Source organism: Columba livia, chromosome 9 (genome assembly GCF_036013475.1).
Source record: "Columba livia isolate bColLiv1 breed racing homer chromosome 9, bColLiv1.pat.W.v2, whole genome shotgun sequence".
Taxonomy (NCBI): domain Eukaryota; kingdom Metazoa; phylum Chordata; class Aves; order Columbiformes; family Columbidae; genus Columba; species Columba livia.
In genome coordinates, this window is record NC_088610.1 from 9,836,598 (window position 1) to 9,858,019 (window position 21,422).

Genomic DNA, 21,422 nt, shown 5'->3' on the forward strand with positions numbered 1-21,422 from the left:
GAACCCAGATGCTAGCACTGAAGGTCTAAGAGAAGCTTTTCTGCTAAGGCTCTCCCTCTCTGGGGAAGCACAAGATTCCAGAAGTAAGGACAGCCACTCACTGTCCAAGCTCTGAAGTTCAAGTACTGTGGTCTCCGTAACAGGTATCACAAGCAACAGGTCAGGCAGAAGGGGAAGGGTCTTGGAATCAAAGTGGTCTTGACCAGACAAGGGAAAAGCATGAACACCATGCCATACAGTTTAGCTTCCTTCTCATCATATAGCTTTCCAATACTCCTTAAAATTTATCTCCCTTTCCTCAAAGATTTGGCCCTGAAAAACAGTGAACTTTGCTACGGGAGCCCCTCAGGCCCTGGCCACAATGCCAAGGACATTGGATCACTCCTTCCACACATCTCAGCCTAAAATTGCCTGCACACTCAGCCATCAGGGGCCCGGCTGCTTGCCAAGGTCGGCTGAAAAGAGGCAAAAAGAGTAGACGAGTTCACCCAGACGCTGAAGCCCTTGTCATGTGGAACACTGAGGCTGCCTGGCTTTTTTAGAAGCAGCTATCACTTCCAGGAAGGACAAGGCTGGAAGTGTCCAAAGGCATTTTTATGCAGGGGCATCTGGTATGTATAATCATTGCTGTGCACTACCGTAAGAGGCTGGTGACAGTCATAACCTTTCCACAAGTTTCAGCATCATATCATTCATGTTAAAGAGACTGAAACTGGAATACACTATACTGCATTTAGGCTTGTCCGATTCTTCTTCGTGAACTGTGAGACGTGATTTACTGGTAGCACAGGGTCAAAGAAGGATCTGTTGCCACCCTGATACTCTGGAAGTATTTAAGGTTTCCAAAAAAAAAATACAGAACTTCAGAGCTAGTGAAGAATACAGAAGTTTGCCCTCCCCCTCAGCAATAACAACTTCATCTGACCCTGAGGATCACTCCTGACACGCACGGAGTATAATTCAAGATCACAGATTCCTCAAACAGTGGACATCCAAGGATTTCTAAAAGTGTCCAAACCAGAGACTCAGGTGTTAGTGGCACCTGTAGAGTGGCTAACAGGGGATTAAACCCCTCAGGAAGTGTTCTGACAGGGCCCTGGTGGCAGCGGCATCTTTCTCACTACTCTTCTGCCTCCTAAACAGATCCTCATTTTGACCCAAGGGCCAACTACAACTCAAGGCACTTGTGAGATTTAAAGCACAACAGGTAGGAGTCACACAAATAGAATCAATTTGTGGCAAAACAGTATTTTTTTGCCAAAGCCAGCATTATATTGCCAAAATAGAAGGGTGACAAGCAGCAGATATAGGCTTTAACATGTTTGGCTAGGTCAGAGGAACACATACCACACAGCAAAACGCACAAAGTGGGGGAAGGGGAGAACCATCAAGAACAGCACGTACAGTCTGAAGGAAAAATAATCTGTGATCAAGTAAAATAGCAGCAAATGGTACTTCTCGCAGGCTGACTGAGATGTACAGTGCAGTTACAGAATTTCTGCACTGGAACATAGAGCGATTAGGACAGAACACGTTTCAAATACATGCAGTACAAGCTGCCGTAGTGTGAACAGGCATATAGACACTCAGACAACTACTCAGCTATTTCTAGTTCTTAGTTTTGAGTACAGCGCTCACCACTCCAAAAAACAGATACAGAGCAGAACACTCAGACTGCTACAAAGTTTCCCTCTTACCTCTCCGTAGATTCTGAAAGTACCGGTATCCTCCTCAAGTTCAATGGCAGTAACTCCTGGAACCTTTCTGGCCTGTTGTATGTTACTGCCGTGCGTTCCTATAGCAAGTCCCATTAAATCTTCTCTGACTACAAACTCCTCATGAAATGCTGCAGCAAGCTGCTTTGTGCACTGAAGGGAAAACAAAGTAAGACTCATTCACATGCACTCAATGTAACTTACAGTTACATGCTCAGTTTCAAGCAAGAATTACAAGCTATAGCTTACTTCCAAGTGTTTTGTAGCTTCTTCATTTCTTGACATAAGCATAAGTTTGGTACGAATGCTGCGCAAATGCATGTCACTCAGTATGTTCACCCTCTTCACTGCTGCTTCACTGGCAGACTACGAAAGAGAAGATGAAGGTTCATTTTTTAAGCAGATCTACATCTAAAGAATAAACCATGGACCTATTTAAACTAAATCACAAACATCATCTAAATTTCTAGTACTTACACGGACATTCTTCTTCCTCAAAACAAAGCATAAGGAATTCAGAACCACCTTTGCAAACCAACAGTTTTCTGTTCTCACTCACAGCATATTTTACACTAAAGATTGCGCTGCTGCATATGCACAGTAACTCTTTCCCCTTGATGTTCCTCAGACAAACAAATATCATTCTACCATATACATACTTGTCACTCACTGTCTGAATGGCAGAGCTAAGGAAATAAGCAGGGCAGCACAATCCTGAAAGTGAGGTTCAAGCAGGTAACATTAACAGATCTGTAACAAGAAACTAACGCCGGGCAAAGTCTAAGTAATAAGTGAAAACCGCCACAGAAGAATTTAGGTGAACAATTCCTTCATGGCTCTGTTAACTGGTGCAAGTTCTTCATGCGGAAACCCAGCTGTAGTAATATAGTGTGATACAGTATGGGGGGGATCTACCGCTCCAGAGTGCAGTAAGCTGGAGTCAGCTTGGAGCCAGCCACACAAATCACTGAAACAGCACTCAGTTGTGCATTACAAAAATCGTAACAACAACGAGAGTGAAAGCTGCTCCCAAACTCAGGCTGTATTCAGTACAGTACTTGTAGCCCCTCCAAAAGGCCAACCCCCAAGAGTAAAATTTAAAGACACCTACTCAGATCTCCCACAATTTACACAGCTTGACAAGTTAAACCATTTTCCATACGAATATACAGCTGGCTATATACTTCCCACAAATAATATACTGAAATGTCATACAGTATTTACACAGAAATAACTACTCACCAGTATTATTAGTTGAGCAGTTTCAGCATGATAAAAAATTCGACATGCTCCCACAGCTTTCTTGAAATCTTTATGTGCATTTTCATTAGCACACCTAAGGAGACAAAGTGACTGTTACTGCAACAAGCTGTATCACAACATTTAAAGCCATGATCAGAACCAACAATGTTTCAGTAGTTTGTGGCAAAGACTGTTCAGAAACTAGAAAATTCCCATTCTCCGTAACACGGTTCCAGGGCTTACTTCCCTGAGGACTGAGCACCATGAGGGTTATTTGGAAAGTCTCAGCACCAGAGGCCCACTTGAGCCATCACCTGTACAGGCTGAACTCAGAACCTGAAGGTCCCATCTCAGAATTTGTGTTCCCCACAGCAGCTCATCAGGGATCCCCGCCAGTAATTTCTGAACCAGCTACTGCAGCCACAGCCACCCTTCAAGGTTCTTCCTGGACCTCTAGACAGGCCTCTAAAACATAAGCCAAGTGTTTTCTTCCCCTCAAAATACAGTAAATGCCTCATTGAAGTGTGCAGAGCTACTCACGCATCTCTCAGATCTTCAGGAACATCCACTGTGCACTTGAAAAAGGTGTTCTTTTTGACAGTTTTGTTTTGATTCACAGGTCGGAGTCGTTCGTAAGTGACAATTTCATTGTAAGTGGCATCACAAGCAGCGTATTCAATGACGTAAAACTACGGAAGAATTTTTTTTAAATGGTAAATTCAGTAAGGGACAACAAAGACATAGTACCATTACCAGCATCAACAACAAAGTACAAAATACTTGTGTGTGTGTGTGTATATATATATATATACATATATATATATATATATACACGGGTTGCTTGTGAATTTCACATTTGCTTTGAGGAAAAAAAAAAATGAATACAGAACTGTGTTAAAGACTGCACAAAGAAACCAAAATTGAACAGTGAGTTTTTCTAGGGGGGGTCAATTCAATGAAACAACTAATTTGACAATGCTATATAAAAATACCAAACAGCTGAGAATGAAAAGGTTTTTTTTTCTGTCACAACTACTAGAAAATTGAGAATTGATAAAAATGCATTTAAATTCAGAATTAATTTTTTTCTTTTACTACTTTTTTGGAAATGCACAGCATTGCAAGGTAACTGATAATACAACTCCAAATTTCTGTGACATGCAAGAGAAGACTCTACCTTTTAAATCAGTTTGTCTCCTTTTCTTCACGATCTGTTCATCCGCAAGGATCAAGGCACAGAATCTTCCTTTGATAACTTTTAGCACCACCTCACCCTCACAGAGCTCAACAGCAGTTGCTATTTGTTGACAGTTTTCAAACAATATCAGAAATTGACAATTTTCTTGTCTCAACCCCGTTTACTTTGGTTTTAGGAATCTAATACTGTAGAAACCTCAAAACACAAGACCCTTCCTAGTACAAAGTTAAACTCTCTTGCTGTCATTTCACAAAATAAAGCTTTAATGAGACTATCAGACACTCTATACATTCTATAGCTCTATACACTTAAGCGTCTGTCACGTTTTTGTATTCGTAGTACTTAATTCATAGTTTTTCCATCACAAAGACTGTTCGTTTTTTCCGTACTTAACATAACAGCATGAAACCAGGAGGTTTTAAAATCATTTACCTCTCCTTTCATCATTCGAACTTTTGCCAGCCACCAGCCACAAGGTTCTTGGTCATTTGCTCTAGAATACACCTGAAAATGAACATATTATAGTAAGAAACACTGAAAGCACAGACAGACACAAGTCACTTGTGTGCACGTACAATGAAGAAAGAACATCCCAGGTTTTCTAATTCTCACTAGAATGGAACAGTGTACTACTTGAAAGTAATTTTTGGATAAATTAGCCAGGCATATGATTCGTGCACAAATTTTTATTACTTTGCACTGCAAGGATTGTGAAATTTGTTTTTCATACATTATCGACAATTCACCATAAATTTCTAAAAGGAAGATAAAACCTTGGCTCAATGCTTATTCAGGGGCAATTCCTCACTAAATTCAAACATTGTCTTCACACTGAAAGTTCACACACACAACTAACTCCACAATTACTATTTTTGTTTTGTCCTTGGCTTACTTGATATACCCAGAAGTACTGAAATGAACCAAATCATCGTATGACGACACATGCCAAATTTAACAAACACCACCAAGTCAATGCAAGATCAGATATAGAAGAGATGATTTAGATTCTAAAACTTTCATTTTTCCTCGTCTTCTGCAAGTTTCATTTACTCCGCATACACTTTTGACAGCCCAAAGTCATTTGCATGCACACTAAACAAGCAATTTTGCAATAGCAAGGAGGTAGAAAATAACCCTTTACATTTAACCACGCCTACAAATAGTATGTATTTCAAAGAAAACAGCAGAAAAACACAGCACCTGTACTACATTGTTTCTTAGATTACAATACCATTGTAGTTTGCGGCTAGTGTAAAGTCATTACTTTTGATTTTTAAAGACAAGTGAAAAGCAGAAGTTAAACTAACTACTGAATTACTAAACATACCACAACAAGCTGAGAGCAGAACATGCACCTTTTCACTTCCCAGTTTAATACACTAATTAGCACTGTTTCTAAGATAACATAATTCAGACAATTTCCTACCAGATATTTCTGAAACATTCTCAGCATTTTTTTTACATTTAGAGAAGGTTTAATCTGTAATTTTGTGAAAAAAATGAAATGTCAGTTTCACTGAAAGCTTCTTCACTCTGTGGATGTAGATCAGCATCACTGCCTTGAAAGGACGATCAGTTACATATCACGACAGTTCATCAGGATCAACTCACCTCCACTTCATCTCCTTCACCGATTTCTTTCTTGATGTCAGGGGGTGGTGGTAATCTGACTTCATTAAAGGGTACCTGACGCTCTGGTTGCCAACTAGAAGTTGAAGAGACATTACACATTGTTGCTAAAATTTTCCTGTTGGTTTCTTTGTTTTTAGAACTCTGAGTTTAGCTAAAACTCACTCTTTCCACATAATTAAGTCTGTTTCTCCATCGCTAGAAAGCAAACTATAGGAGCAAAGGAACAAAACTCTGTCAAGACAAAAACAATGTCTGGGAAGACATTTAACGATAAAACAATTTTTCAATTAACTTGAAAATTTAACATGACTGGGCTCACTAAACAGCTTTCACAAAAGCCCAGTGAAAAGATTACGAGATGATGTAGTTACATTTCTACTGTTCAAGACTTTACACAGGTAGAAGCTTAACTTCGCTGCCCACCATGGGGTTCACCCCTTTCTTCACCTCTTACTTAACATTTCAACTGCTTACCATCCATGTTTTAAGTATTCCAGGAAAATCTGACTCTGATTGTTAGCAAAGCTTTACATCCTTACCTATAAACTTGTTAACACTCCTCGCTAATTGTCTGGCAAACAGATTAAGTTCAAAACGTACCTTTATATCTGATTATCAATACCAATTATTACTAGGCATATAAAATTCAAATTTTACCTTCTTGTACAGAAAGGCTATTTATTTTACTGTAGCTGGCTCTAGAAAGCATTTTACTAGAAGAACTGTATATTTGAAGTGCATTTTACAAAGACTACTGGAGCAATTCACATCATCTATGCTCTCCTGAAATTCCTGTCCCTTCTGTGAAAGTCACAGCACAGCATCAACTGGTCCTCATGCTTCCAGTCGGAAGCTCAACTGAAGACTACAGAGGCCAAAATAAAACCAGAGGAAAAAATGTCCCACCTACCCTCCTCAAAAACGCCAACTCATTAGCTCTGGCTGAGGGACATGCTGTGTGCCAGAGCATTGCAACGTCCGTCACTCATGCCCATCTGAATCCAAGTTCACATCAGGCACAGACGGGATCCAGAACCAACCTGTAACACTGCGGATTACTGCAAGCAATTTGCTTCCTCCTAATCCACACAGACAGAGCAGCCTCAGTTAGTGGAACCACTCTCACTGTTAGGAGAAAGTTCCAGAAGTGCCTTTTGCTACCTTCTCTCTGAAAATACGGCTTACACTCAAGTGCCTCAATAGTGAAGGACCCATACAGTTCTGCTCTAGCCATTATTATACGCTTCAATTTTCCTCTAACTATAGTGGAACTTTGAAACCCAAGAAAAACGCATGAAAATTATGGATAGCTTTTGTTGAAGTTGGAAAGGATTTTGGGCATCAAGTGTTATTTAAATCTCATTCTATTTCCATAACATTGTGAGGGGGACTGGCAAAAATCACTTGTAATTCAGTTGCCCTCGTTGCAACTATAATGGTCAGTAAACTCAGGGTTTGGGTTTTCCCTCCCCTCTCTGCCTTTGTGAAGTTATTGTTCTCACAGATTCAAAGGCAAATAGTAAAACTTGAGGACAAAATGCATCCTCTAAATTATAGGTTATATAAAACTTCAGTTTAGAAACAGTATGAGCATAATAATCACAACTGAACAACAGGATCAAATATGTTGCAAACTCAAACGAGCCACTTGAAATTCTCAAGAGAATTTCAACTGTGCCTTGTAGTTAAGGAATCGAGCAAACAGGAGCTCATGGAAAGTTATAAACTGCCCATGAGATGCTATGATTGAAACCTTGTACCTTCAATAAAGTCTGCTTGAAGTTGCAGGAGGCTAATTCTGGTTCCATCTCTAATCACCTAAAGGAACTCCCTCCTCCACTAGAAGCAGATGGGCCAATAATTATTTGGCCCTACCAGCTGCAAGATGTTGTGGTATTTCGTTATTAAACAGTGGAAAAGTGCACAGAAGGCTCAATTTTCAGAATACGAGAAGCCCAAGTTTTGATGGCAAAAAGTCCAAAATTGGTGCATGTCAATGGTGAAATGCAAAAAAAGAAAAAAAAAAGATGTTTTAAGAAATTATTTGTGACTGGCTACAAATTACCTAAGAGGTTCTGACAGAACTGATGCCTAATAGTCAGAAGGATTGATTACCCAGATAACTGGCACAAATTCGAAAAAAAGGAGGTGCTTGCTTCTTACAAAAGCAAAGCTTGTTTTTCAGTTTCGCTGCTTCAAATTCCTATGGGCCTATATGAAATTGCATCTCAAGATCCAATTTTTTCTTATACGGTATTAAAAGTTTCCAGTTGCTGAAGTTTCCGTCTTCATTCTCTGTCCTCTTACCTCCAAAAAATTACCCGATAAAATAATCAATGGTATCTGCCCAGGGATTAATTATGGATATGGCCACAAAAATCATCGTTCGCAGTCTGTTCCAGCGCATCAACGCGGGGAACCTTACAATAGTTGCAAAAACTGTGTAAGAACAGCAGAAAATGCAAAGCGACAATTCAGACTCCCTCCAGTGGAGCAGATGCGTTTACTTCGTTAGTGCTCATCACTATTCCAGCAGAATGATGCACTCATGACAGGCCACTCCTACCAGCTTTGGTTTTACTAAAGCCCTTATGAATTTAACTCAGCAAAAAGTATAAAGAAAACATAAGATTTACATCACAGAAGAATTTGACTAGAACCACATACACACTGATAAGACCTATTTTTGGTCAACAAAACGCTCAACATATGTTGTAGCACAGCCTTTTTGGAATTTGGCTGCTGCTGCCAGACTTTCTGTAAAACACAGGGGTGACATGGATACTAAACAGTAGAAATGTGTTTGCCAACAATTAGACCCCTGCTGAGAACCACAGGCACTTCCCTCAGCTTAACTGGTTTCTGACATGAAAGTAGATGCTTTGAAGGCAAAGAGCCTCCTACCTTCAAGAAAAGTAATATTATGTTGAATATGAAACCGAAGATTTGTCACATCTCCTCAGACTACGGACAGGAGGAAGGACCCAATTACGTTTGTTGGGTTTTGGGATGGAGATATGAAAGCCTAGGAGACAGTAACCACTTCCATAACCACCTCAGTGTTAGTAGAAATCAGGGTTGCCAACTGATCTTCTAACTACTTTCTATAAAAGAAGGGCTAGAAAACACAGGTGAAAAAGAAACAAAGACTGGACTTTGCAAGGCAAACCCTAGGATTACTACTTCCCTCTCCTCCCTCCCCCCCCACACATACATGTGCACAAACATATGCATACACACCCTAGGATTATATATGCAGGATTATAAAATACTGTTTATAAACACCCACTCGCACATTCCCTAGTATTACCTTTATTACTCAGCAATTTTCCTTGAAGAAAGGCTCAAAGACTAATCTACAGGTTGGTGCTCACAAAATTTAATAACAATTTTCCTATCAAAAGCTGATACACTTTTAGGATCTCCACCTAGCAAGGGGAAGGGAAACACGAAAGAGGATGTAGCTCCTAGAACATCTTAAATCAGCCCTGGAATCTCCCAGGTAATCCACGGCGTTATCAGTCTGAATGCTGAACAACAGGTATCCATTTGTACTTTACCATCCCATGGATTATCTTCAACCTGCCACTACAAGTCCCTATCAGCACTGCTGTGTTTACATATTAAAGGAAAAGGGCACCACAGATAATTCTTTCCCCAAGTTTGCTTACAAATTTGTACTCTTTTCCACTAAAAAAAGAAAAAAAAAGGTCTTTATACTGGATATGTATGCATATTTATTTCCTTAACAGTTAAAAAGAAAAATCAATCACCGTCAGGATACTTCTATCTGTTTCTCTCTAGTTGAAAACACTGATCAGCATTCCTCAGACTAGACATATAGAGAAATGTTGATTTAATAGAAGTCCTTTGGTATTTTTCATCTTTTTTTGTTTTACTATAGGAAGATCAGGCCTCTGCCGCTGATTATTATTTTAATTAGTAATGCCCATAGATGTGACAGCCAAACTTAAAGATACAAAAAATGTACATGCCTGTGTAACTGCTGAGCTGAATGTGATACAACAATTCAAGAAAGCAGTTCATGGAAGCTGTGAACAGAATATTGAGCCTGTACTTGTAGAACTACAACTTTCTAATGAAATCTGCTTTCTTAATGTTGAAGCAAGCAACACCAAAACCACAAAATCAAAACAGCAACCTAGTAGTCGAATGACGATTTTAAAAAATAAATACTTACTTGTTTTCAAATACAACTGTGAGAGAGTCCTCATGAACATCTTTGATAAATCCCTAAAACAAAAACATTTTTGTTGTAAGAATGCATGTGAAATCAAAACAAGGCAACAATTTCAAGCCAGCCTGAAACTAAGCCAAACAGCAGCTCACCACCAATACTATGGTTCCAAGTTAGGAAAGTTCCAAGACACGATGCCACTGTTCGCATGAGGTTGCTGATATTCTTAGTTGGCTATTCTAAGAAATGCAGTGCAGAAAGACTGTTTCAAATGACCAAATCAGATCAGCACATTTACAACCAAAAACTTACTGTCCGAGCTCGTTATTTTATCTACAGGAGTGCAAAACTGCTTTACAGGAAAAAATGAGTGGTCAAGGTCCAGGACAATTAGTACAACTCACAATACAATGTTAAATAGCTGTGCAGAGCACTATCTGCTTTATAGGTGTTCTTCTCAACACGAAACTGAATCCTTCAGAACAGTACAACAGTAAGTTTGGATAAAATTTGGTACTACAGCCTGCCATAGACCTAGTTACGGTATCACCTTTCAAGTAGCAAACTGGGGACTGTATGAGGCCAAACACCTGTAGGACCTCAGGGAAAAGAAAGAAAATACAATATTTCACTTTTTGTGTCATGTTATTATGATGTCAGGAACAACTGAGGGGAAATCCTACTTCCATTCCTTTGTTTTGAAAAATCAAGGGCTTCCTTAGGGGGCATTGGTTATGTCAAAAACCTAAAGACAAAGATAACCTGATACAGAAAACTGTACTCAAGTACCCATGCAGAAATTAAGTTCCTACATTAAGGAAGGCAGGCATGTTGTGAAAAAAAGCAGATAAAGAGACAAGAAACATCTTTCAAACTACTCCTGCTTTTGCTGCAGCCTGGTATTTGGCCAGGCACAGGAGGTCAAGAAGGAATCTGCAGTTTTGAAGGAGTAAGAGAGTTGTATAGCTGTGTTAAAAGAAGTTCCAGGAAATCTGCTGAATGGATTATATCCATACAAGAAACCTCCAGCTGAGGAGGAGGAAGAACGTATCATCTGTGCAAGAAGCAACTGCCCACATAGGTATAATGTGTCGGCCCAGGGAAAGGCTAATTTTGACACAGGAGATCCCTCAATGTAATAACAGACATTAAAGAAGCCCATGCTGACAGCTGGTTGCAAAGAGCCTATACAAACAAATCTCCTTTTACCTGAACCGATACTTGAGGAACTCTGTGAAGGGATTTGCTCAAAACCTGCTTTTCTGCTCCCTGACCTTCACTCAAAACCATCTGCCAGTAACACAAAGACTGGTTCTAGCAGAAAGCACACTGATAATCCTGAGGAGAGCAGGCTACCAGCAATCACAGGAATCTCCTCCTTGAACCACCTCATGTCTTCTTAGTAAAATAAACCCTCTCAAAGGCCATCCTGCCACTGCAAGGGAAGGAAGGCAAATCTCTTTCTTCAGAAGCTAGAAAGCTGCAACAAGTGGCAATGAAATACACGTGTAATCAGGGACTTCCTGTTGCAAGAAAGTTTCTGGACAGGTAAACTAGACAGGAATACTGAAGCTATGTCTGTTTAAAGATGCCAAGAGCATACAAAACTTCACTGCCTGAACTATGTGTCAGCTAACAGAACTTTTACTACATTTATGCTATTGATGTCCCCTTTAAGCATGCCCCAACATGGGAAAGAATTAGCATGGCACGGAGTAGAAAGAGTTGTTCTACTACAATGCATTCAAATTCTATCCAGGGACAAAACATGCAAGTCACGGCACTGTGCACCAAATTCATCCAGTCCAACGTTCTGCAAAATGACAACTTATCAACAGAAAGCAGTATTTACAGAGAGACACTTAACTCCTTACTATGGAGAGCCATTTATCTGCATTCCAAGAGCCTGTGATTCAGCATTAGTCTTTGCCTCATTATGGTGCTTTACTTCATAGCTGAACCTTACCTCTACTGTTATTACATGCTCTCACAGCACTCGACACGAAGAGAAAAAAATATGCATTTCCTCTCTAAGGTCAGCCTGTAGGAGCCTCAAAATTGTTCTGCAGATCTGAATGTAGTTATCTTTCTTTTGTTAAAGAAACAGAACTTCAGAATCAAGAGATTCAAAATCAGGTACCATAAAACACCTGAAAAACATTCAGAACATAACGCTCTGCAGAGTTTAGAAAATCCTGAATCCATTGACTAGCTGCAGGATTCATTAATAAGACAAAAGATGTAGAAATAAGGAATCCCAACTGCATTGCATTTCCAGGATTTCAGACCAGCCCATCACTAGGTAAAGTCTTTCTGTGTAATGGTAACAAACAGGTTTAATATTAAAAACTGATTTTCAAGCTAACACCCTATTAAAGAATGGGAAAGCTGAACACTAATGCAGAGATATGACCAGCACCAGCCTGAAGATGACACTGCACATACGTCAGCTGCAGAAACAGAAACATCGAACACTTTTAAATGAAATCGAAAGTACACATTCCGGCAAAGAGGCTGTACATTTTACAACCCCTTGTGGGTTTCAGGAAGGCTTTCAGCTCAAAGTGCGCACACCGCTCTTCCCATTCAAGAACACAGTGCAGACTTCGGACTCACGGCCAGGTACGCAGGGACTTATTGAAATGATCTGAAGAGCATTTCCAGTTGGTTTTCTCAAACTCCTTCACTCCACAGGATTTATATATGAGAAACACCCAAAATCAAATATAACATTTATTGAGTATGCACTTCAGATCACAAATGGACATACATAAAGCATTAAATAAAATTACATAGTTATTTTAGTTGTGAGGCCTACGTTGTTGTGAGGCCTGGAAAAAGTATGAGCAGAGTCAAATTGTACAAACACAAGATTAATAGTGAAGGAATAACATAAAACTCAGAAATCCCAAGTATGAATCGTCCTACTATAAGGGTTTCTTCAGAAATGGCATGATGAACATAAAACAGAAAGGAAATATTCTGCTTTTTAACTAGGAGTTTTGAAGGATTTCTTCATCAGTGAGGTAACCTATAAATAGATTGGTACTCCAAGCTTGCACTAGTCACGTCTAATATTGTATCAAAAACATTTTCTGCTAAATTAAGTAACGATGCATCATCTTAACTTCTGCACAAATGAACAAGGTACTCCATTACTTTAGCAGCGTTGCCTAAGGTAGACAATGCCAATACCCAAGTTTGAAATGTTCTCTTTTCTTTACACATCATTCCATGTATCCTCATTCTAAACAGAGACGATGAGGCAGAGCTAACAAAAGACACCCAAACACATCATCAATAAATACACTGGCATCAAAAATACACGGTGATGAACTGTATTATCAGCAAGTAAGCTTATACTTAACATTTGTGTGTGTTCTACCACACATGCAAAACTGCAGAAGGCAGGAGGGCAAAAAAAATCTACGTGACTTCATCTTGCCAGGGCCCTGGTTTGGAGCGTCCAGATATTAGTGTCAGTCACTGAGTTCCCGCTGTGAGCAGGTCTCTGCAGCCCATGTATGCCCTGCCTGCTGCAGCCCAGCTCCAGCCAGGAGCCCACACTGTACTCCAGGCTATTAATGTCCCACTGGCTCCCCAGGCACTTCGGTTCAGATCTGTCTCTGCCACCCACTTGGCAGCAGCCAGGCTCCCAGCACCTGTGAAACGAGGGGCAGGATCGCTGGGATCTTGCCTGGGTTTGGGATCAGAGACCCAGCAAATCCAGCACAGGGCCGTACCGTGTTGAGTACGAACAAGAGGACAGGCACGGATCATTTGCCACAAAAAGCACTACAGTTGAGACTACTTCATTTCATAATACACACGCTCTTTCCCTTTTACCTGGGTTTTACTCATGGATTTAGGATTAGGATCTGCTGATAACATAAACGGATCAAGACTTACCAAAATGCCCTTTCAGTGAACTGTACGTCTCCACATACATACACACTTTTTTTTAAATCCAGTTCCAGATAAAGTCACAAAATCTGCATAACAGGCAGATACAATCCAAATCCACTCTTCATGTTGCTTTATCTGACCCTCAAGCAGGATGGTCCAATCTAGGAGTGGGGGGCTGTAAGTTCAGCTGTAAACATTCTTTCCAGGGACAACCACTGTGCTGGCTTTTGAGTCACACATACCTACACACTAAAAACTATACTAAGATCACCTTACCCACTTGCTGAGCAAATTTCAAAGAGTAAACGCTTTGGCATCTGGTACCATGGACTGTTTCTGAATCAGTGACATAAAGGTCAAGAAGCCTATATCCAATTACCAATCCTTCACTCCTTTCAGAAGCAAGTACCATTAGTATTTTTAACTAACGTTCATACACAACAAATACATTAAATATTAATTATTACTAAGGGATGTATCCCACGCTGACCTCCTGTGGGGAGGGAAATCAAAGCAAACACAGCAAACTTGTAAATAATCAAATCACTGGTCAAAAATGACTGAACTTCATAAAGCATTATTTTTATTAGAAGCGCACCTGTTTATACCAGGAATTGATAAAAGCAAGCAGATCTAGCTTGCCACAAAACACAAACATTACAAGTAGGCAACATGTAAGAAAGAGACCCTGAACTATAAAATGGATTTTAGCAACCACAGTTTAATCTATGACATTACTGCTTATTTCCATTCCCAATCATAATTATCGTATGTAAATTCAAGGGTCCTTACGACAGTTAAGCAAGAACTTCAGCACAGAATCCCACGGTTTAGGCTTATTCATGAACATCTAAATGATTCACATTACTTATACTGCTTTCTTCATACTCATATCCCCAAAAGACAAAACTTCTGAAATCCGCCCTCCTGACTGGGTACACCAGCAATCAATACCCACTGCCTGTAGCACCTCGCTTTTCTCAGCCTAAAAGAGTCAAGCAAATGGCTCGTCAACAGCAATGACCACAGATACTTTTGGCACAACTTTCAAAAGATCAGTAACTACTTTAGAATGTCTGAAACTTCCCACCCATTACAGGTAGACAGAATAAATAAATGTTGACCACTATAACACAGTTGAGATCTTAAAAAAAGTCATTCCAGTTACCATGTTTCCTGGTGTAGTAATTGGGCATGAACAGTTGCATAAGTTACACTCTTAAAAACAGTTTCCTATTTTAATAACCATAAAGCTAAAAACCATTCAGAAGAACTCAGACTTGTTTTCAAAGCCACTAATTAAAAATTGTAAGAAAAATTAAAAAGCCATTATATTTTTTTATTGACGCATAAACTGTTTCTCAAACAGAATTGCTCATCGCGCTTTAACACTGTACATGTGGAGAAATGCTGTGTACTTCTCTTTCATCATGTTTTCCCTCTGTAATATTTTGGCTAGTCTACCTTGAGGCCTATGCCAACTCCCGCTACCAGCGCTTCCGTTAGTGCTGTTACCAGAATAACTGCACCTCTTGAAAGAGGAACAGACCAAAAAGGAAGCACTTCAGAACATGAAAATTAAAGATTGAGTTCCATGCTAATTTACATTTTTACCTATTTCATGTCCTTGCACAATCTAAACAGCTACTGCTCTAGGAGAGAGAGAGAGTACACAAGGGCATGCAACACACCAGTCAGTTTTTCAGCACATGTGAGTCCCTACAATGAAGAGTAAAATGGACCTTTCAGAGTTATTCAGATGCCACTGAACTATTCCGGTAGAAGAAATTATCTAGTGTTCAATTTGTGTACCTTGGTCTCATTTTATTGTAAGGCCCAACCTACTTCATGTAAGCTGACATTTGAACTTGTACATAATGTGCAGAACCGGGGCTGTGATTTGCATACAGGTGAGATATGCAGGCTGAGATACTGGATAACCAGGAACTTTTGTCTTGTTCCTGCCAAGAGCTGCACAGACACCCCTCACAGCTGGCAGGACCGGAGGCAACGGCCATGAACTGAAGACAGGAGGTTCTGTATGAACATCAGCAATCACTTTACTGTGAGGGTGACTGAGCACAGCCACAGGTTGCCCAGGGAGGTTCTGGAGTCTCCAACCTCATAGATATTCAAAAGCCATCTGGACACGGTCCTGGACAGCTGGCTCTATGTGGCCCTGCTTGAGCAGGGGTGTGGAACCGACAACCTCCCACACTTTCTGCCAGCCCCAACCACACGTGATACTGTGAATTACTTAATGATGTTAATGACACAGAGAATCCCCATCCTGAAAACAGGGCAGCCAGGCCAAGATGAGGCTGGAGTATTCAACTTTCACTCTCTACAACCCACTCAGAGCCCAAAGAAACCCAGATATTTTGGGCCATTTCACTTTGAAAGTCTAAAGTCTCAATGATAAAAAACTATCCTCCAATCTAGCACTCACCTATAAAGCATCAACTGGTCTGCTCTCAGAAGCCCTCATCACTCATCTAATATATGCAAACCCTTAATCGGTAAGGTTCATCAACCTTGTCCATCCTCCTCCCTGTTCCACAACACAAAGCTCTTGTCTCTTCAGAAGAACACGACCACTTTGAGCCCCATCAGTGCCATCTGTTCTCTAAAGACAATGGCTGCTCAACATTATGATATATGCAAAGTCTTCTGAGCTGCAGGGAGTGGCTAAACACTGGCTCTGCTGTATACTGCTTGAGAACACGGAATAAAATACAAAATAAATGCTGTCCTGTTCTCCAGATTATATTACTTGTTTAAATAGTTTGGAGATTCATAAATAAAAGGTTAAATGTAGATTTTTTTTTTTGGACAGGACAGTATAAAAATGTTATCTTGGGGTGTCTACCATAACCACAGTTACTGCCCGTTGATTTATGCATCATGAGAAACATTTTGACTTTTCAATTACAGTAATAAAAAATATAGTTTTCCTCACTAATTTATAGCAACTATAGTATATATGTATAAATACACATACCAAGAATTCCCTGCTAAAGCTGAATTCTACTGAAATGAAGAACAATTATTAGAAGAACAAAAGAACCCATGCTCATATTTCCAGTAACTAATGAAAGCCCAACTATAATGCTCCAACATACTTAATCACGACATTTGTTCTACTACAGATAAATCGCAGATCACATTAAAAGTCCCCCCAAAACCTCTGTCATGTATTTATTCATGTAATTATTTTGGTTTTTATCTCTGCTGGCATAGCAGGATCCTTCTCATGTCATTTACCGTGAGGTATGCAGTGCTAATGAATCTGAATTCAGACTATTCCAAAGGTAAACCTCAGATTTCAGCCCATCTTAAAAATCCTGCTTTTCTCTTCAGAAAATTTTTGCTACCTCCTCCATACAGTCACAGGGGGCTTAGAGAAGATGAGCCTATTCTCACTATCTTACAAATGCTATTATCAATGCTATCAGTGCCCAAAATAGGATACTTTCTAAATGAGACTGACACACCTCCCTCCTTTGCTTCAGAAACTTCAAACAGAAAGTCACCAGTAGTGTTACTTGGCTCCAAAACGCAGGCACAACCTCTGCCTACCTCCACAGTAAGACTCACAAAATGGAGTCACTGACACACATCTCGCTGCATCAAGCTCACAAGAAACACCTTCTGAAATTGTGTTTCAGTTTGGTTTATTCGGTTTTGGTTTTTTAGGGAGTTCTATGGTTACACACACACAAACAAACAGTGGAATATTCTGAATTCGGGCTTTGGTGGCTGTGGGTCCAATCACTCTAACAACCTGACTTCATCCACCATGAAGATGTCCTCACTGGACTTAATGCCCATTTCACTGATCTGAAAGCCATGAGTACCATTTTTAAGTAAAACTTCTGCTTTTGTTATCACTGTTTGCAGGGCTAAAACACACGATGGTGCTAATCCAGGCCTAACAATTCTGACTCAGGAGGAGACCTTATCATTGCAGATTTAAAATCAGGCTTATTGTAATAAATTCTGTGTACACGGGTCCTTTCAGTCCAAGAATTCAGTACGCCTCCTAATACTCTCACTAGTTTCACACTGCTCTTAAGCAAAACAAACAACTAATCCACGGTTAATAAATTTGTCCAAGATCACAAGATGGAAAGCTAAGAAGAGTGTCTCCAAATTCTGGGCTTCCTAAAAAAATCAATTCTACTTAGGCCTATGCTGTTCTAAATGCAAACAATTTTGATGTGGGTTTCTGTGTGGTATTTCAAGTCCAAGCAAAATGTATCTCATTTGCAAAATTTATTATCTACTGATTTTGGCAGCAATTTAAGCAGCTTACCTAGCAAGGGGACATAGCGCACCCCTCACATTCTTTCCTCCTAAGAGTATCTCCTACTTGTCTCTTTTAATAGACAGTTGAAAAAACTAACTCCTGAAGTCAGCTGGTTACAATCCTTTGAACACCAACTGCCCTCACATACTGTACAATTACCACATGACTTCCAAGCCAAATCCACAGCTGCACACAGGAAATTCGGAGGGGAAAGAAAAGAAAGAAAGAAAAAAAAGGACACCTCATTCCTCCCAGTGTAATATTGCGTGTGCAATACCACACCATGTGTGCGGTTAGGGACAATAGCTAAAGAGAGTCCTGAGATTAAGCCCTCCCAGAACACAGCTAGTGTGTGCTCACAATACTGGCTGGAATCGGCCCTCCTGGAAAGGAAGACAGAAGGCTCTTGCCATAAAAAGAGCTGGGATTCTTAACCATCTGAAGCCAGGCTTAGGGGAAAATGACTGACGGGCAACAGCTGAGAGTATTTTGCATTGATCCTGTAACATCCTGACATTCCAGGGAGGGTGATGGTGAAGGAAGCTTTCTGATGACATAAATAAACTAGAAATCTTTAAGGAATTATTTAAAATATTTTTACATTATTATTTTCGGCTCTGTTCACCCCATCCCACCCGAAGCCCCTACTCGTTCCAAAAATAGCCCGCACGGCCGCCCATCCTTTCCCAAACGCAGGGTTATCACACCCCCGCTGCGCATCTGCTCCCCCCACGCTCCCTCTCCCGCGCACCCACCTCCCGTGAGGGCCCTGGGCCGCCCGCCCGCCACCTCCCGCCCCGGCCCCCGCGCCCGCTCCGTCCGGCCAGCCCCACCGTCCCCGCCACACCCAGACACCTTCCCCCGGCGCCCTTCCCCCTCGCCCTCCCCTCCTCCGCGGCCCGGCGCGGGGGCTCCCCCCACGGCCGCCACCGGCCACCCGCCCCCGTCCGCGCTCGGATACCGCCGGGCGGCCGCCCCCCGCGCAGCCCCCGCCGCACCGGCCCCGCCGCCACCCCTCCCCGCAGCGGTACCTTGTAGAAGGCCCCGTTAGAGCCGCGCACTTCCACCGTCAGCTCCTCCATGTTGAGAGCGCAAAGGACGCCGGGACGTGCTTCTAGAAACTGTCACCACGGGGGGGAGCGCTGGCGGGCTCCCCTCCCCCTCCGCCCGCCCCCCCGGGGTGGGGGCTGCGCCGGCACTGCCCCGCCCTCCTCCCCGGCGGAGCGCGGTGGGTCTGCCCACGCCGCGGTTGCGGGGGGGCTCCCAGCCGGTGGATCGCGGCGTTCCCCGCGGGAAGGGCAGCCGGCCGCCGCCTTTCCCCCCCGCCGCGGCCGGCGGGAGTGGGAGCGGCCGGCTGCTGACCTGCGCGCGGCGGAGGGGCTGTGCGGCGGCGCGCCCGGCCCGGGGCGCAGGTGTCGCGGTGGCCTCGCCCCGGCCCGTGGGAGCCGCCGGGGGCGGTAGCGGCGGAGGCGGCGCTGCTGGCGCTGCAGGCTGCAGTCAGCGCTGCAGGGAAAATGCCGTGCGTTTTGTTTTGTTTTGTTTTGTTTTTCAATGAACGACGATTCAAAAGGCCGGGCCTTCAGGGGACGCCTTCCGTTCCCGAGGCGCCTCCGGCCGCTTAGCTTCCCGTCCCGTGCCCGTCACGCACCCCCGTGCCCTATCTGCACGTTCTCTGCCCGGCCGCCTTTGTCCCGGCCGGGGCTCCCGCCTTGCGCTGGGGGCGGGAGCACCCGCACCGAGCGGCCCCTCGCGGCCCGGCCCCCGGCTCTGCCTGGAGGGGCGCGGTGCGGCCCGGCCCCGCTGCGCGCTTTGTCCGACCTCCGCCACGGGAAAAAGTAAAAATACAACATGAGTGTGCTATTCGGTGACTGTTAAAACACAATCCGACGCCAGTTTTGCTATGAGCTCAGTGCTCGCATAAGCTTAGTCATGCAGAGCTTGATGAAAGGCCTGTATCTTTGCCAAATGCGGGTATTTTTTGCAATAGCTTTAAATATCAATAACTACTTTCAAATGCCCTTCCTGCTGATCATTCCTGTTCGATGTCAGCCTGAAATGAACAGGCGTACTTGATGGTATTTTACCCATCGAATGTTTTCATTTCTAGTTTCTCCATGTTAATCTCCCACTATATCCTTTAGCCAGTTCTAAGCACGTGTGTGAGAGGGTGAGGATTTCAGATGATACAGACCTACAAGAGCTGCTGGGTAAGGAGGCTCAGACGTGCCGCAGCTGAAGGAAGGATGGGGGTTCAAGGCCATGGGCTCGGGGTGAGCCCCAGCTGTGCCCCACGGTGAGCATGCAGCTCCGGTCACTTACACTGCGCTGGTGGGGTCCAGTGAATAAACTGGGGGCGTGGGGATAAGCTGGGAAGGTTCTGTTGGGGAAGAACTGAAGATCAGAGTTACAGGTTCAATGGGCAGTAGAGCCTTGAGTCATTGTGGTGAAGCATGAAGGGAAATGAGACAAATTAATTGGGAAAAAACCCCACTAGACTCTACTTGTTCCAGACAACACCATGCTTTTTCCACTCAGTAACTTGAATCTTTGCTTGGCTATGAAGTAGTGTTTAGAAAAAAAACACTATTATGTGATCTAGTCTTTTCCCATGCTGTGTGCATGAATAATACCATTCTTGCATAATATTTATTCCACAGGAATGTTGGAGGGTACCTTTTGTTATAAATATGGTTGAAATCTTCAGAAATGACCCACAATTTGTTCTGTCATAGGTGCCCAGGCCACACGTAGGGTAAGAGAGCTCTTCATGCAAAATGGTAGGCATCCCCTTTCCAGGATACAGTCCAAAACCTGATAAAATGAAGCAAACAGTTATGCTACAAAAATTATACACCAAAAGTTTTCATCGCCCCAGGACTGAATGGCCTGAAGTTCATTTGCCCAGCTTTCAAGATACAGACTCTCTATGTCAACTGCTAAAAAAGGGTATTTGGGATTAAAAAAAATAAGCAAAAGTGAACCATGCTTGAACCAAACAGGACACAGATGAAAAAAAACCAAACACAACCCCAGACTTCAGACCTGCGTGAAGTGCCGGGTGTCCACATCTGCAAAACGAGGACAGTTCTGGTCAATAATGATAACGAGAACTGACTTGAGCCAATGCAATCTGCATCTGAATTTCCTTGATAAAAATTGTTTTTCTGGAAGTGTACACATGATAGTAGTTAAAGTGACAGAGTTGTTTACGAATTAATATTG

At 42.2% G+C, this 21,422-nt stretch overlaps 1 protein-coding gene across 3 annotated transcripts in view; it reads right to left on the minus strand.

Annotated features, from left to right (window-relative positions):
* Nucleotides 1–19,389, minus strand: part of FXR1 (FMR1 autosomal homolog 1) — a 34,102-nt gene extending 14,713 nt beyond the window's left edge. For all 3 annotated transcript variants that reach the window (XM_065072930.1, XM_065072929.1, XM_065072928.1), the window contains exons 1-8: nucleotides 19,232–19,389; nucleotides 9,989–10,041; nucleotides 5,767–5,860; nucleotides 4,588–4,659; nucleotides 3,498–3,646; nucleotides 2,958–3,051; nucleotides 1,965–2,081; nucleotides 1,698–1,868 (exon numbers count right to left, since the gene is read on the minus strand). In XM_065072930.1, coding sequence (XP_064929002.1) covers nucleotides 1,698–1,868; nucleotides 1,965–2,081; nucleotides 2,958–3,051; nucleotides 3,498–3,646; nucleotides 4,588–4,659; nucleotides 5,767–5,860; nucleotides 9,989–10,041; nucleotides 19,232–19,282 — 801 coding nt within the window. In that variant the 5' untranslated portion in view covers nucleotides 19,283–19,389. The remainder of the gene's footprint in view (nucleotides 1–1,697; nucleotides 1,869–1,964; nucleotides 2,082–2,957; nucleotides 3,052–3,497; nucleotides 3,647–4,587; nucleotides 4,660–5,766; nucleotides 5,861–9,988; nucleotides 10,042–19,231) is intronic.
* Nucleotides 19,390–21,422: the final 2,033 nt, after the last annotated feature.